At 35.4% G+C, this 15865-nt stretch overlaps 1 protein-coding gene across 4 annotated transcripts in view; it reads right to left on the bottom strand.

Annotated features, from left to right (window-relative positions):
- PRKN (parkin RBR E3 ubiquitin protein ligase) overlaps positions 1 to 15865 on the bottom strand; it is a 1838204-nt gene that overhangs the window by 300567 nt on the left and 1521772 nt on the right. For all 4 annotated transcript variants that reach the window (XM_031968387.1, XM_031968390.1, XM_031968388.1 and 1 more), the window contains one exon: positions 12797 to 12858. In XM_031968387.1, coding sequence (XP_031824247.1) covers positions 12797 to 12858 — 62 coding nt within the window. The remainder of the gene's footprint in view (positions 1 to 12796; positions 12859 to 15865) is intronic.

Below are 15865 nucleotides of genomic sequence, written 5' to 3'. Positions count from 1 at the left end.
AAAGGATGAGGGCCTGAACAAAGCTGGGAGTTGTAAAGGGAATGGAACAGTTGTCAAATCTTTCCAAATCTTGCCCTTCTTGTCTTTACAATATTTCTTGTATCCCTCATTTTCTCTCTATTCACACAGTGACCAACTTACTTGAGGCTTTTATCATCTTTTATCTAAATTATTACAATGACCTCCCTAATTGGTTTCTTTGCCTCAGATAGCTTACCAGTCAAATACATCCCATACAAGTCTTTTTAATAAATTCCAGAGGCCATTTATTGCCTTTAAGACAATATATAAATTCTTCTGTTTGATTTTTAAAGCCTTTTACAATCTGTATTAACTTATCTTTCCTGTTTCAGTGGACATTCTTCTCCTTTTCCAGTCTTTGATCTAACCAAATTTGCTTTTGCTTGGTTCCTACATATAATACTTATTTCCCTTATCCATGCTTTTCTACCTGCCCTGATTCATATATGGTATGCACTCCCTTTTCATAGAGGAAGCTCAAGAAATGGTACAGTCCAGCTCCTTTCCAACTAAGATCTAATTAAGAGCCCTAGACCAAGGAGTAATTAGGAAATTGAGGAAGAAATTATAGTGGGTCATTGAATCATACAGTCAACCAACAAGGGACTAAAGTAATAACTGTGGAACAGAGATGGACCAAGAATATAGACTCAGCACCCACAGCCCCAAGATAGATCAGTACTTGATGATTTGGGACATAGCCCCTAGATCAGAAGAAAAGTGTAGGGGTTTCCTAATTTAGCTCCTAGAGTACCAGGATAGGCCAATAGCAGGGAATCTTCTAGACAGTGGATAATCAAAGAAACAGACTCAGTATCAGTGCATAAAAGGAATAGGATGGTGATTAAGAATCCTATCCATCACCAGAAATAGAAGTAATAGGATGGATATACAGAGTCATGCATTTCTGGACAAGGCCAATCTGTTTTTCTTGGCTATTCTTATTTATTGAAGGTGTTTTGTTTTTCTTTTCTTTTTCACCCTTCATAGTCAGGGGGATGTGGCAAACAGAGAGGGACAATGCTTGTCAAATAAAGGAAAATAAAATTTAACTAACAATTATATAACCCAAGTACCATTTTCTATGTAAAGGTATTCTTGATCTTGCAGCTACTAGTGCCCCACAACCCCAATTCCCTTAAATTTATTTTCTTTTTATATTTTATCCCATATATCCTTTTTCATGTCTCTATTGTCTCTTCCATTATAATATAAGCTCTTTAAAAGTAGGGATTGTGCCTATCACAGTAACTAGCATATGTTAGGACCCTAATAATGCTTGTAGACTGATAGTACAATAGGCATTCCTCATCCACTTTACTTGCCTATATAGAATGTGATGTCAGATTCTTCTGAGAGCTTAAGGATATCATTTAGGAGGCTCATAGATGTTCTGGATATCAATACAGTTATTACAATGTCATCTGCAAACCGGATCAACTTGAATACCTCGACATATGTATATAATTATTCCACTTGCTTCTTTTGAAAATGTTCTGTGAGAGTGGTGAACACCCTTATTGAGTCTATATTCCTCTGTTTTATGTCTTGCTTGATATTTAAAGTTGGAGGGTTGTCAAGATTATTTTTGTTACTTTCAAAGAATCTTGTGTGACTTTAACATATGTATAGGAGATACCTTGCTAGAAGAAACTACAGACTACCAATAAAGTGCAATAATGAAATGCTAATAGCCATAAGGGGACCAAACAAAGAAGTGTTAATGTGTTACAACGATCACTGAAAAAAATCAATTCAGAGGAACTGTTCTCCTTATGGTGGCTTAGTGAAGGATTGTTATCTTATGTAATTTCATTTAAAAACACTTCTCTTTTGAAATTGGGGTTGTGAAAAATATTATTTAAACAAATATATACAAGAAAATTAAACCATGGAAGCTGTTGTTATTCTTCACTTGCTTCAGTCATGTCCAATTCTTTGTGACTTTTCTGGGCAAAAATACTGGGGTGACTTGCCATTTTCTTCTCTAGCTCATTACAGATGAGGAAACTGAGGCAAACAGGGTTAAGTGACTTGTCTAAGGTCACACAGCTAATAAGTGGCTGAGGCCCTATTTGAACTCAGGGAGATGAGTCTTTGTGACTCCAGACCTGGCACTGTATCCACTGCATCACCCATGGATACCCCAGACCCCAAAAGAGGGGATATTGACAAGAATATATAGATCAACCAGAAAGCATCTATCAAGCATTTATTACATGCCAGACATTTTATACTTAGTAGTGTTCTGTCTGTAGCAGTCTTCTGGACTAACCAAGTATAAGGAGGCTGATCTCAGACCACAAAAAAAGGGCAAATTCTTACTCATCAAAAGGCAAGATTGTTAAGTAGAAAACAGGAAAGTGGACAGTATGTTCTGACACTAAGTAGGTGCTTGTTTATTCGTTTGTTTGTTTTGTTTGTTTGTTTATGGTATTGCTAGCTATTATATTATCTGTTATAAGAGTTCTGCATTTTTTCCTTTGGGGGGCACTCAGGTACAGCAGCAGTAACAACAGCAACAATTGCTGATTCCTGCTTCATTTACTCCCAGTCCCCCTGTCCTCCTTCAAGTTATGGTTTCTATTTTAGTAAAAAGTCACAAATGCCCCAGTGCACAGTTTCCTCTCCCGTGGCCACTCCCATTTTCTCACTTAGAGAAGCATCTTTTTTCTCCTCCCTATTCATACTCCCCAGCAAGCTGTCAGAAACAAATCAAAGACAAATTTGTTGCAGAAGATAATATGCTTGGGTTCCAATTTTACTTACATCATATTGGGGTCTAAGAGTCAAAAGCAGTCTATAGATGAGCATTAATTTATGACTAAATTATTCCCCCCTGCTATTTGGAGAGGGCCATATTTGCCGCATCTATTAGACATCTTTTAAAGCTCCTTATAGTCTCATTAATCCTAAACTCATTTCCCCTCAGTTGCAGATAGTTAGCCTGGAGGAATAAATGACTGCTTTAGGAGACTCTGACTCTTACATTGTTTTTATGTGAGTGTATATTTGTGTGTGCATTTTTCAGCTGTTTCTCAGCTAATAAATCTTTCTAGCTGATTCTAAACATCTGTCATCTACCCATGAAGTGAAATGGTTGGATAAACGGCTGGACTTTGTCCATTACATAATGAGAAAAACAAAATATCGTGATTTGATGAAATCAAGTTTCATGGAGGAGGGAGAGAAGAAATAACTCAATACATTAAAAATTCAAACAAGGCAGCAGGTATCAGCAGAAAATCTAACTCTGCCAGATGTAGGGTGCTATATGTCACTGAAAAGTAACAGTGTCTAGGGGTATTCCAATTTCTTTCTTATGAAAAAGTTCAAATTATTTTGTTCATTCTTCAATGTTGTGACACATGACCACATATCATAGGAAAGGAAATAAGATGGGGCTAGATTTCATGTAATTATTTTCATTGCAAGATTTACTGATATGAACTTGCTGTTGGAAAGTTCAACATATTGAACTCTAAAGCTCTTCTAAAAGTGGTACAGAGAAAAAATGGAATTCTGGATCTAGTTATTCAACTGTTCCTGAATTTGTTAGTTGTATACTCATTTCCTCTACTACAAGGATAACATGAGAGATTCTTGTCAAAGACTTTACATAATACAAGAATGTTTGTGGCAGCCTTCTTTGTAGTGGCGAGAAACTGGAAACTGAGTGGATGCCCATCAATTGGAGAATGACTGAATAAATTGTGGTATATAAATATTATGGAATATTATTGTTCTGTAACAAATGACCAGCAGGATGATTTCAGAAAAGCCTGGAGAGACTTACACGAACTGGTGAGTGAAATGAGCAGGACCAGGAGATCATTATATACTTCAACAACACTATTTGATGATCGATTCTGATGGACGTGGCCCTCTTCAACAATGAGATGAAACAAATCAGTTCCAATAGAACAGTAATGAACTGAACCAGCTACATTTGGGAGATGACTATGAACCACCATATAGAATTCCCAATCCCTCTATTTTTGTCCATCTGCATTTTTGATTTCCTTCACAAGCTAACTGTACACTATTTCAAAGTCCGATTCTTTCTTTACAGCAAAATAACTGTATGTATATGTGTGTGTGTATATATATATATATATACATATATATATATATTGTATTTAACTTATACTTTAACATATTTAACATGTATTGGTCAACCTGCCATTTGGGGGAGGAGGTGCGGGGAAGAAGGGGAAAAGTTGGAATAAAAGGTTTTGCAATTATCAATGCTGAAAAACTACCCCCACATATATCTTGTAAATAAAAAGCTATAATAAAAAAATAAAATGGAAAAAAAGAACCCCCCAAAAAAGACTTTACATAAAATCCAGTTGTACCACATCTCTTTCATTCTTTTAATATACTAGCTTAATAACCTATCAAAAATGAAAAATATATTAACATGTGAAATTCTTGAAGAATATTTACTTGAATCTTAAGGATTATTGCCTCTCCTTTTTAAATGCTCTGTAAGCATATCTTTAATAATGTAGGAATTTTGACAAGAATGAAGTAAAGTTTATAGCCTATGTTCTGAAGATTCTCCTCTTCCCTTTCTTGAAAATTAGGGCAATTAAGTAGTTGTGGAGCACCTCATCTACTTTCCATTATTTTTTTAGAGATCTCTGACAATGAAGCTATCACATTCACCAGTTCTTTTAAGATACTGGCAATTAACTTGTCTAGGCCAGGAATAATGAGTCACTGACAGCAAATGGCCTTTGATAATGATCTTCTCACTTGTAATGCATTCTAACTCCATACTTTCCATCCTCATAATATAAAGAGTATTCTCCTTTGAAGATAACTAAGAGTTGACTAAGTTTTCTTTTTCTCTGTTATCAATCACTATTTCATGTCTAAGCAAGATCTGGACATAGGGCTTTGATTTCCATGTTCATTGATAATTCAATACAATAAATTGCTTCTCAAAGACTTGTGAAGGAAATCAAAGATTCCTCTCATGGGGAATTATGAGGGGAAAAAGTTCTGAATTAAGGTAGCATAGACAATGCCTGCTTGACAGCAGATTCCATTACTATTGAAATATTCATGGAAAAGTTCCATGAAAAGAGACTCTCTTTAAAGGGGAATGTAAGAAATGGCAAATGCCCAAAGTGGGATATATAACTATTTTCTTGCTAAAGTGATGAATACTTGATCTCTTTTTTGTTTACCACCATCCCAAATAAATACTTTTTATTTAGATACCTACTGTTAGTTAGCATGTAGTTGTGGAAATGAATAACCTTAGGCAACACTAAAATTAGCCAGATTCTTATATCTACAGGATTGGCTCTGTGTAGAAAATAATATTTGAATCTTTTGTTTGAAGCATAAGCCATGGAGATATAGATGTTATAAGGTCCCAACACTGAACATGAATCTCTTAAGCCAAAACTTGTGATTTTGGGCAAAGGGCTAAAATTTTCAGACTTGCTGAAGATACTTTGGGCTTATAATGTTTTCCTCTGAAACTTAAATTACACTGATATCTTTGGTCTAGGCAACATGAGTTAGATGTTTTAATCAAAAGGACTCTAAAATAAAAAAAAAAAAACAGATGGGGAGGAATGTAGGAAGAACAGCAGACAAAAATCTCTGCAAGGTCAATTTTAAGGAAGTAACTTGTAATAACACCCAAATCCTGAGATGTCTACATGGAAAGACATAGGATATGGCTAACAAGAAAGGTAAAACTAGAGATCTTAACATAAGGAAGTAAATTTGACCTTATAATTATTACTAAAATCTGTTGAAATTATTAGAATATGTTTATATTGTATTCAAAAAAGAAGATAAGCATTTATAAGATGCCTGTTATATGTAAAGAATGAAATAATCCCTTACAATCCAGCTGGAGAGAGATGAACTAAGACAACTAAATACTGAATAAATATATACAGAATAAATATAAGTAGTTAAATATAAGATAGTTAGCAAAGCATAGCAACAACAGTTGAAAGATCAGGAGAGGTTCCATGTAGAAAGTAATATTTGAATAGCATCTTGACAGATAGAGGGGCATATTTGTAATTCTTACTATTGGGGAAGCTAAGGGTGATGGATATTTTAAGCTTGGAATTTCTGATTTGCAATGTGATAAACTGATCAGGTATCCAGTGAGTTCAACATCAATATGGGAATGAACCTTGGGAATGAAGGAAGGCAGAATTGGAGAGGGGAGACCTAGTTATCTAATGTTCAGCTTAGATCAGACACAAAGCAGGTTGGAACTCCTAACTTATTGAGCAGTGGTGGAATTGGGCTTTTTAATAGCTTTTAAGCAGAAAGAAGAAAGGAAACAATGAAGGAATGAAAAAAGGAGGAAGAAAGGTAAAAGAAAGAAAGTAACTAAGAAAGAAAAGAATGAAATGGAGGAAAGAAGATAATACATTCTAAGCATGAGGAATGGCCGATGTAAAGGTATGGAGATAGGAAACAGAGTTATTAACATGTTTGCAGAAGGGAGAGATGGTTAGACTGGCTAGATTATAAAGTAGGGAAAGGGAAGGTTGAAAAGTTGAAACCAAGTTGTTAAAAGCTTTACTTTAAGTACTTAAGAACATTGTCAAAAATGCTGAAGCCCAGAATTTGCTGATTGGTTGTAAAAGTTAAAGACAATACCACCACCTTTACCAATTTAAAAATCCCAACAAAACCAGCTTTATTAGTGAAAAGATCAAGGAAGGGATAATATTATTGTCCTGGGTGATAAATGAGGTAGAACAGCTACTCAATGCTTGTTTCAGTCCTGCTTTCTTTATCAAGTAGCATGAATGTTGAATGTAAAAATACAGGTAAACAGGCAAAACGAAAACAGGCTCTAATTTCACACTCACTGACTTTGTGACCTCCGGTAGGTTCCATAACTTTGTGGATTTTCTTTCATTTCTCTGTAAAAAGAGTGAGTTTGACTACTTGACTTCGAGGGCCCCTTCTAACTCTGGATCATTAATTCTATAGTAGGAGCCAAGATGATAATAACAGCTAACATTTATATAGCATGTTAAGTGTTTGCAAAGCAAACATATACTTAACACTAGTCAAGTGAAGGTGATGCTACAATTATCCCCATTTTACAAAGGAGGAAATTGAGGATTTGTAAAATTAAGTGAATTATCCAAAGCAGTGGATTAGAATCAATGGAGGACGTCAATTGAGGAGTGGGTAAGCAAACTTTGGTATGTGAATATTGTGCAACATTATGGTATTTTAAGAAACAATGAAATTGATAAATATGTTCAGAAAAAATGTAAAGAATGTACATGAACTGATATAAAATGAACTAAGCAGTGACAGGAAAATAATATATATGTTGACATACATAATAAAAATGTCGATAACAACAACCACAAAACAAGTGAAAATGAATACTGAAAAATTATAAAGAAAGCCCTTGGCCCCAAGAAGACATGAACTAAGAGAAGACACCTTCTTTTGTTCCTCTGCAGAGGCAGAGGCCCCTTGGGTATGCAATGTTGTAGATGGTGTGAGATTTTTTTCCAATGTGTTGATGTGTTTTACTGATTTTTTCTCTTCTCTTCCCCCACTCAATTGTTTATTAGAAGAAGTGATTCTCTGGGAAAACAGGGAATGCAGGGGAGAGAAGAATATAGGGAGAAATCTAGTTGATATAAAAACATCAATAAAAATCTATCAACTCTCTTACCCTTCCAAAAAGAATCGGTGGTAAAACTTGAACCAGTTTTCTCTGATGCCAAGATTTATATTTATATTATTTATACTTTATACTAGACAGTTCTGCCTCTCAAGTGCGGCCTCAAACCCTGAAATAAGTGGTTGATGATAACTATTTATTCTCTGAGGTTATTAGAATATAAGCTTTCTTAAAGGCAAAGACTATTTCTTGCCTCTTTTTTGTATCCAAAATACTTAGCACAGAGACTAGCAGATAAGTGGTACCTAATTAGTATTTATTGATGAACCTTTGAATGATTCTGGAGATTAAGAGAGAGGTAATGAAAAACTGGATGACAGATATCTAATTTTTTTTTAAAAAAAGGAAATCCAATGGAGTTTGCAAATTATAGGTGAGTGAACCTAATCCCCCATAAAATAATTGGAATATATTATTAATAGTATATTAATACTTAGAAAAGAAAGTGGGGATCACAAAGAACCAGTATGACTTCATCAAGAAAGGAATGGGGAAGAATAAGGAGTCCAGAAAGAAAATACCATAAGTCAAAATTCATACAAAAAGAAGAAGAAAGGCTTCAGGACAAAAGAAGGCATGACTGGGAACAGGTAGCAATCAGGCAGAGTGATTGCTGATCAAGACTTAATTGCGTTTTTTGTTCAGTTGTTTTGGTACTGTTCATCTCTCTCTGTGACTCTATTGGGGGTTTCTTGGCAAAGAAACTGGAATGTTTTGCCATTTCCTTCTCCTGCTCATTTTACAGATGAGGAAACTGAGGCAAACAGGGTAAAATACTTGCCCAGGGTTATACCTCTAGTTAAGTATTTGCAGTCAAATCAGAACTGGTGCAATATCCACTGTGCCACCGAGCTATCTTTGTTGGTTTTAGAAAGTCACAAAACTGTACTTCTGGAGAGTAGTTCTCTAAAAACAGAGTAGGAGAGACAGAGGAATGAATACAAGGCAAAGGCTGAAACAGAAGCATGAACTGATCCCAGGGGAAGGAGGTAAGACATGATGGGAACCTAGAATTGGTTCCTAACACAAGGCTTGTTTAGCAGTACTCTGAGTTATACTGCTCAATAACTGACTGAGATTCAAAGATTGGAGGGTAGTTTAAGAAATGACACTCATCTGAAGATGGAATGTATAACTATTCTCTTGTCATAGGAGATAGAAAACTAGTATTTTTCTATTCATTAATACACTAAAGAAATATTCAATTTTATTTTTAAATTTTATTATTTTTTAGTCTGCAAAAATGTGCCTCTTTTCCCTCTTCATTTGTCATTATAGAATGAAAAAAAAAAAAAAACCTTGATACAGATATTTATAGTTAAGCAAAAAAAAAAAAATCTATATTGGCCTTTATCTAGAAAAAAAATTGTGTATATTACATTCTATGCTCTGAGTCCTTCAGCTCTTTATTTGGAAGTAGGTTTCATCATAATTTTTATATTTATAAACATAAATTATAAATATTTATTTTTGTATGCTTATGGGAATGATGATGAGTGATACTTAATATCCCTTATAGGACAACTAGAAATAAATAAGCCAGATTCAGATGATCTTAGGGTTATTCTAGGTGGATACATAAAGAGATTGTTCCAAGATGAAAATTGGGTCTTTGCAAATCCAGAGCTTAGGTATTTGAAGATATTTGAGAAGCCAAATAACATGATGAGATCTGTTCACATTAAAAAAAAAAAAAAAAAAAGATTGTGCCATGAAAGGCCTGGAAAGGATAATGAAAGTCCAGGTGGTTGGTACCCAGAGCCTGAAAGAGGATGGTGGCGATGGGAATAGAGAGGAACAGATGTAAGGGAGAGAAATAATGAATGTGTAATCTATAGGACTTAGTAACGGATTTGGTTGTGAAAAGTGAAGGTGAAGGAATAGTCAAAGATGATCTTCTGAACCTGAGACACTCAGTGAGTAGTTGTGGCATAGAGAGAAATAATGAAGACTACAGGCTTAGAGAGAAAGATGAGTTCAAGGTGACTTGATATAAACAATGAGCAATATTAAAATCCCCACATACAAGGTACCTTAAATGATATGTTTCTTAGGAGGGTAAACAAGGATGGTTCATCTCTTTGTGTATCCAATCAGAGCAGTATTGATTTTTATTAATATCCCTGAATTCAATTCCAAAGGAAAATGACAAGCAGTCTGATTTCATTCAAACACAAACAGAGGACATGGTTGATTTTTTATTTTTGGTTTCTTTTTACTATTAATTGTCTGGTTATATTAGAATAAATATGTCATTTTAAAAATATATATCAAACACATATATGATAAATGCGTGTATATATTTGTTGAAAGAGATGATTTACAAGTCAGATAAGAAATGGCAAAAAAAAAAAAATCTAAACTATTAAGTCATAGTTTGAAAAGCCACTCCTTGGTTCTATTGGAAAAATGGCTTTCAAATTTCATGGTATTCTAGATAGTTATGCATTTAAATATTTTTTCAATATCCTTGTTAAAGGAAAGAATTGGTATCACACATAATGCAAAATAACACAGCATCATAAAATAATTTTTTCAGTATGCTTTTGTACTTGCCTTTTAATATTCTACATGTATATTCTGGGAATACACAAATATTTAAAGCAAAAAAAAAAGACACTAATGTCTTGTCTCAGGAGATGTTCAGACATCATCTAGCTTTCCTATATTATCTATTCATTAATCATTTTGCTTTCTACTTTATCCTGGAGATGGATAGTATCAACTAGAAGACAGAATCAGCCTAAGTTGAATGACTATTTCTCATCAATAACATTTTTTGAGTTAAGGGAAGAAAATTGGAAGTTTGTTTGAAAAGGTGTCTTTGGGCACTATAAGATCAGGCAAAGCATGTTTATTCCATAGACCAGCAAAATCATCACCTATTGTGCTTTGGTGATTTTAATATTTCAAAATAAAATATTTGACACAGCAAAGCCATGACATACATATATATATAAAACCCATATATGACCAATCAAGCTTTGATATATAGCTATGCAAAAACATTTTTAAAATTCCATATCTTTTTGACTATTAGTTTAATCATTTAGTATTAGTATTGATATCACTGTTATAATCCATTGATACTAAATAACTACATGTATGGTCTTAGAGAGTGGCTCAGAGATATAAGTAGCTTTTTGCAGTTGTTGAGTTGTTTTAGTTGTGGCCAAGTATTCATGACCCCATTTAGGGTTTTTATTTTGGTAAAGATACTGGAGTGGTTTGCCATTTTCTTCTTCAGTTCATTTGACAGATGTAGAAACAGATAAATGACTTGTCCAGGGTCATGCAACTAGAAAGTGTCTGAGACCAGATTTGAAATTGGGACTGTGCTACTAGCTGTCCCATAAGTGGCTAATCATAGGTAAGAATATCAGAAGCAGCATTTTGAACCCATGCTTTTCTGTTCAATTTCTCCACTACTCTGTGTGATCTCTTATAACATTTTTATTGTTTTCCAGTCAGAAAAAAAATCCCCCTGTTTCACCCTTCAACGTCATCCCATCCACTCACTCCCATTAAGAAAGAAGGAAAAGGGACAGCTAGGTGGTGCAATGGATAGAGCAGGGGCCCTCAAATCAGGAGGACCTGAATTCAAATCTGGTTTCAGACACTTAATTCTTCCTAGCTGTGTGACCCTGGGCAAGTCACTTAAAAAAGTGGCAATCTTTTTTGTAAATGCAGGTCATTTACAGCAAAAAAAAAAAAAAAAAAAAAAAAAAAAAAAGGAAAAACAAAATCTTTTTTCCAAATATGCTATCAAAAAAAAAAAAAATCCACATCAATCTTGTCCAAGAAATGTCCGTATCCATTTAAAATATGATGTGCTTTGTTGAATATAGTATGGCTTTTATTTTATTTCATCTCATTTTGTATTGGCAGTGTGATTGTAGTGGTAGAGGCAACTATGAGTGAGGAAATGGCTTCTTCCCACACATATCAACTTAGTTTTGCAGATAATTATCTACAGCACTAATTCTGGGTCACACAGCCAGTTTGTGTCAGAAGTGGTACTCAAACCCAAGTTTAAGTCAGATAGATAGTCTCTTTCCAATATGCTATGCTGAGCTACATCTCAGGTTTTAAATAACCTATTCCATAAACTATCCTACATAAGGGCACCTAAGTGGCACCTCACTGCACAGAGTTCTAGGCTTAGAGTCAGGAGGGAAGGCTTGAGTTCAATTGTGATCTTAAACACTTGCTAGCAGTGTTACTCTAGGCAAGTCCCTGCACCTCATCTGCCTCAGTTTTCTCATGTATAAAATGAACTGGAGAAGGAAATGGCAAACTACTCCAGTATTTCTGCCAAGAAAACTCCAAATAGGGTCACGAAGAATCAGCCATGATTGAAACCATTGGACAATAACAATCACCATAAGAATTACATATGTTGGAACATATGCAGAATGCTATAATGTCAGAAAATATATGCTACAAAAATATACAAGATATGTGCAGCATGCTAATTGTGGAAATATGTATACATGTTTGACATATAATTGGATTACATGCCATCTAGGGGAGGGGGAGGAGGGAAGAGAGGGAGAAAAAAAATTGGAACCTAAGGTTTTGCAAGGGTAAATGTTTAAAACTATCTATACATGGGTTTTGAAAATAAAAAGATTTATAAAAATTATACAAGATATATAGACAAAACATAGAAACACTATGTAAGAACCTTGGACTGAACACCCTTCTTATGACACCCACATACTCTTATTCACCAAAACCAAATCCGACAAAACTTTCACCATGATTCCCTAAGGCATAGTTCATATTCATATATGTTTGTTTGCCTGTCTGCCACTGTGTAGTGCCTGTTTACCACTAGAATCCTGACTTGAAAAGCTGTGGCAGATAGCAGATGTAGCAATTAATAACCTGTCAAGGCTGATGGATAGGATTAAAAAAATGTTCTCACTTCTCTCCTGTGTGTTTTTCTTCCCCATTTAGGGGCCCTGGGGGTCATCAGACACACACTGCTTCCCCAGAGAGCTACGGAGCTGTCTCATTAGTGACTGCCTTTTGTGACACTATCTCACAGCCTTTGAGACGTTAACTCACCTGTTCTTCCCCAAGAATTCTGAAGTGATGAAGCTCTTTTATCAAGGAGTCTGGACAGCCAGCTGTTGAAAAGAAGAATTAATCTTAAAAATCATGGGCAATGTTTTAGAATATATGGATATTCATAAGCATAACAAAATCAGAGCATCATAAATATAGATCTGGGAGGGAAATCTATGTTAATCCTCTCGTTTCAGAGATGAGAAAACTGAGGCCTAAAGTGGGGTCAGGCCATTTGTCCAAGATCACACTGATAGTTAATGAAAAAGTCACGATTTTAAATAGTTCCTCTGATTCCAAATTCAATGTTTCCTCCCACTACACCACACTGATGGTCAGTCCTTTTGCTCTAAGAGCTACAGAGAAGCACACATGCACACATAGATACAAACATAGCAAGTGAACATTTCTATAAAAGATGTCTTAGTTCTGGTGTGACCTTTGGGGCTCTCCGTGATTCTGTCCATGTTCATGCCCTGGTTTCAGCACCATTTCTGGTTTCTATGTTGATCCATCCACAGATGTGTTGCCCAACACTTATCACACAGGCAGTTTGAGATGGAGAGATAGGGAGTATTTGGTGGTCTGACAGAGTATCATTATTTACTCCATGAAGCTCAACCACTGTTTGTTCTGACAAGGGGTGTGTGTGTGTGCACACGCACGCGTGCGCAATCCCAGTCTGCCTTGGGAAGGTGGGGAAAAGCCCCCTAACGTTCTGAAGCTACAACTTCCTGTTCTGATCACATTAGGTAAATTAGCCCAGCTCTTCAGTGCCTGTGAGCACTCATTCTTCACTTTCCATCCACTTCCCCCCAACCAACTAACTTCTAAAACAAGAACTTGACTGACCAAATACTCTCCATTTAGGTCAGGCAATGTTGTCCCAGATATTTAATATGGGAATCTGGCAACCCAAGGGAAGGGATAATTTCTTTTAGTAATAAGAATCAGAAAGGATTAAACTAATTAATAATAAATAATTTAAACATTCACTTTTCCATGGCACTGCAGATATTTCAAATCATCACTGTCAGAATACATCTTTGAAAATAAATTAAAACGCCAGAATATACTTCAAACTGCATTATCAACCAAACATCAAATGGCTACATTTAACACATTTTAAAAACTCATTCAAACCATTTACTGTTGTGATGCATTTTTTTCTAGCTTAGGACAAGGAAAAAGGGAAGGACTAGACCTGGTGATTTCATCATGGGAACTCCTAGGTGAGGATATTTCCCCTGCTAGCATAGGTCAATATGCTTTCTGAATCTTACACTATTAGAAAAGTTGCCATAAGTACAGAGAGGTTAAGGATGACATGGTCAATATATACTAGAACCTGAGTCTGAACCCAGATTTTCCTAGCTTCAATGGTGTTCTCTATTGATAGTGCTGTGCTGCCTTTCTCTTCCTAGTTTATGTAGGATTTAATGAATCTATTTAAGATTTACTAAGTACTGATTATTTAATTAACTGAGCATTTACTAATTACTTCTAAGTACCAATCTTATAGAGTAAGGTTATGGCCTGTATTACCAACTCAGTCAACTGTGCTGCTTCTCAGTTTTAGATGACATAAAGAACCTAAACAATACACAGGTATTGAATCAGGAGTCTTAGAATTAGAAAGGAAATTATAAATTACCTAATTAATGACCTGTTTTCAAAGGTGAAAAAATGGAGACTTAGAATCAACAATTGAATTGCCAGTAGTCACATAGGAGTAAAAGTAGAAGGGATGGCAATTGAACCCAGATCTTGTGAATGCAACCCCAGTATTCATTATAACAAGAAAGAAAATTCACAGAAGCAGATTCATTTGCAGAATAAAGAGCCCACTTCTGAAGGGTCAGTTTTTTTTTTTTTTCAACTATAAAATGGGGATAATATAGCACCAAATTATTTCTCAAGGTTTTTAGCTCAGTAGAGTCAACAGGTCTAGAGTGCCAGGTCTAGAGTCTAGAATCAGAAAGACTCTTTATGAGTTCAAGTCCAGCCTAAGGCATTTATTAGATAGGTGATCCTGGATAAGACACTTAACCCTATTTGCTTCAGTTTCTTCATCTGTAAAATTAATTGGAAAAAGAAATGGCAAACCACTTCAATATCTCTGCCAAGAGAAAACCCCACATGGGGTCACAAAGAGTGGGATATACTGTATGACTCAATAATAACAAACTTAACACAGTGTCCACCCCATAGTAAGTGGCTTCTAAATACTAATTTCTTACTCTTCCTTCCCTGAACACCCCTACCCCCTACTTCTTTTCCCATTCCAAGTAAATTTAAAGAACTCTTGTCAATACATTTGGGCTTCTTTTAATGACTGAGGAGGCAAATGTCTGCACTTCCTGATGAGGAAAAGAATTTAATTGGTGAATCCAATACAAGGCCTCAGAGTATTCAGCCATGTGACATTAGATTAATGACTGCCATTAAAAAGAGTTTGTTAAATTTTAAGGTGATGATTTGGCTTCTGATGGTGGTGTGTATTTGGCAATATAAGATTTAAAGAGCACTACATATTGAGGTTCTAACTTCATGCCTGAAATTCTCTCTTTTTTAACTCTCACTGTCCATCAGGGATGCCAGGGAAACAGGTTTTGTTTCAACGCTCAGAGATGCTCTCAATGCAACAAACTGCTTTAGAATCTTTGAAACTGCTCTGGACACCTTCTCTTGACCTGCCTTATTTTCTATCTTTCTGATTTCTAGCTCAGGCCTTCAACTCTGATTTATGTTTCTCTTTCCGTATTCCATTGCTGTTTCCAAGATCTACAGATGACGCTGCTATGTAGCATGGCCAGACTATGACGAATCTGCTTCAGGGGCCTAGTCTTAGGGGGAATACCCCTCCCCACATGCAGACCCTCCTCAGGCTTGCCACCAATTAGCTGGGACCAAGTTTGGGCAGAACTCTGTTATTCTAGGTAGTTTCACACTGTTCACAATAGCGCAATTATTGACAAGATAAAATTTAGGGGTAACTTCCATGATCTTGTCTTGTGATTTTATTAGGCTAAAGAATTCCTTGGTTGGAAACTTCCTTTACCAAAAGCA

The sequence above is a fragment of the Sarcophilus harrisii genome, chromosome 4 (genome assembly GCF_902635505.1).
Source record: "Sarcophilus harrisii chromosome 4, mSarHar1.11, whole genome shotgun sequence".
Lineage (NCBI taxonomy): Eukaryota > Metazoa > Chordata > Mammalia > Dasyuromorphia > Dasyuridae > Sarcophilus > Sarcophilus harrisii.
The sequence above is the reverse complement of the archived record's forward strand: the minus strand, read 5'-3'. Positions and strand labels throughout refer to the sequence as shown.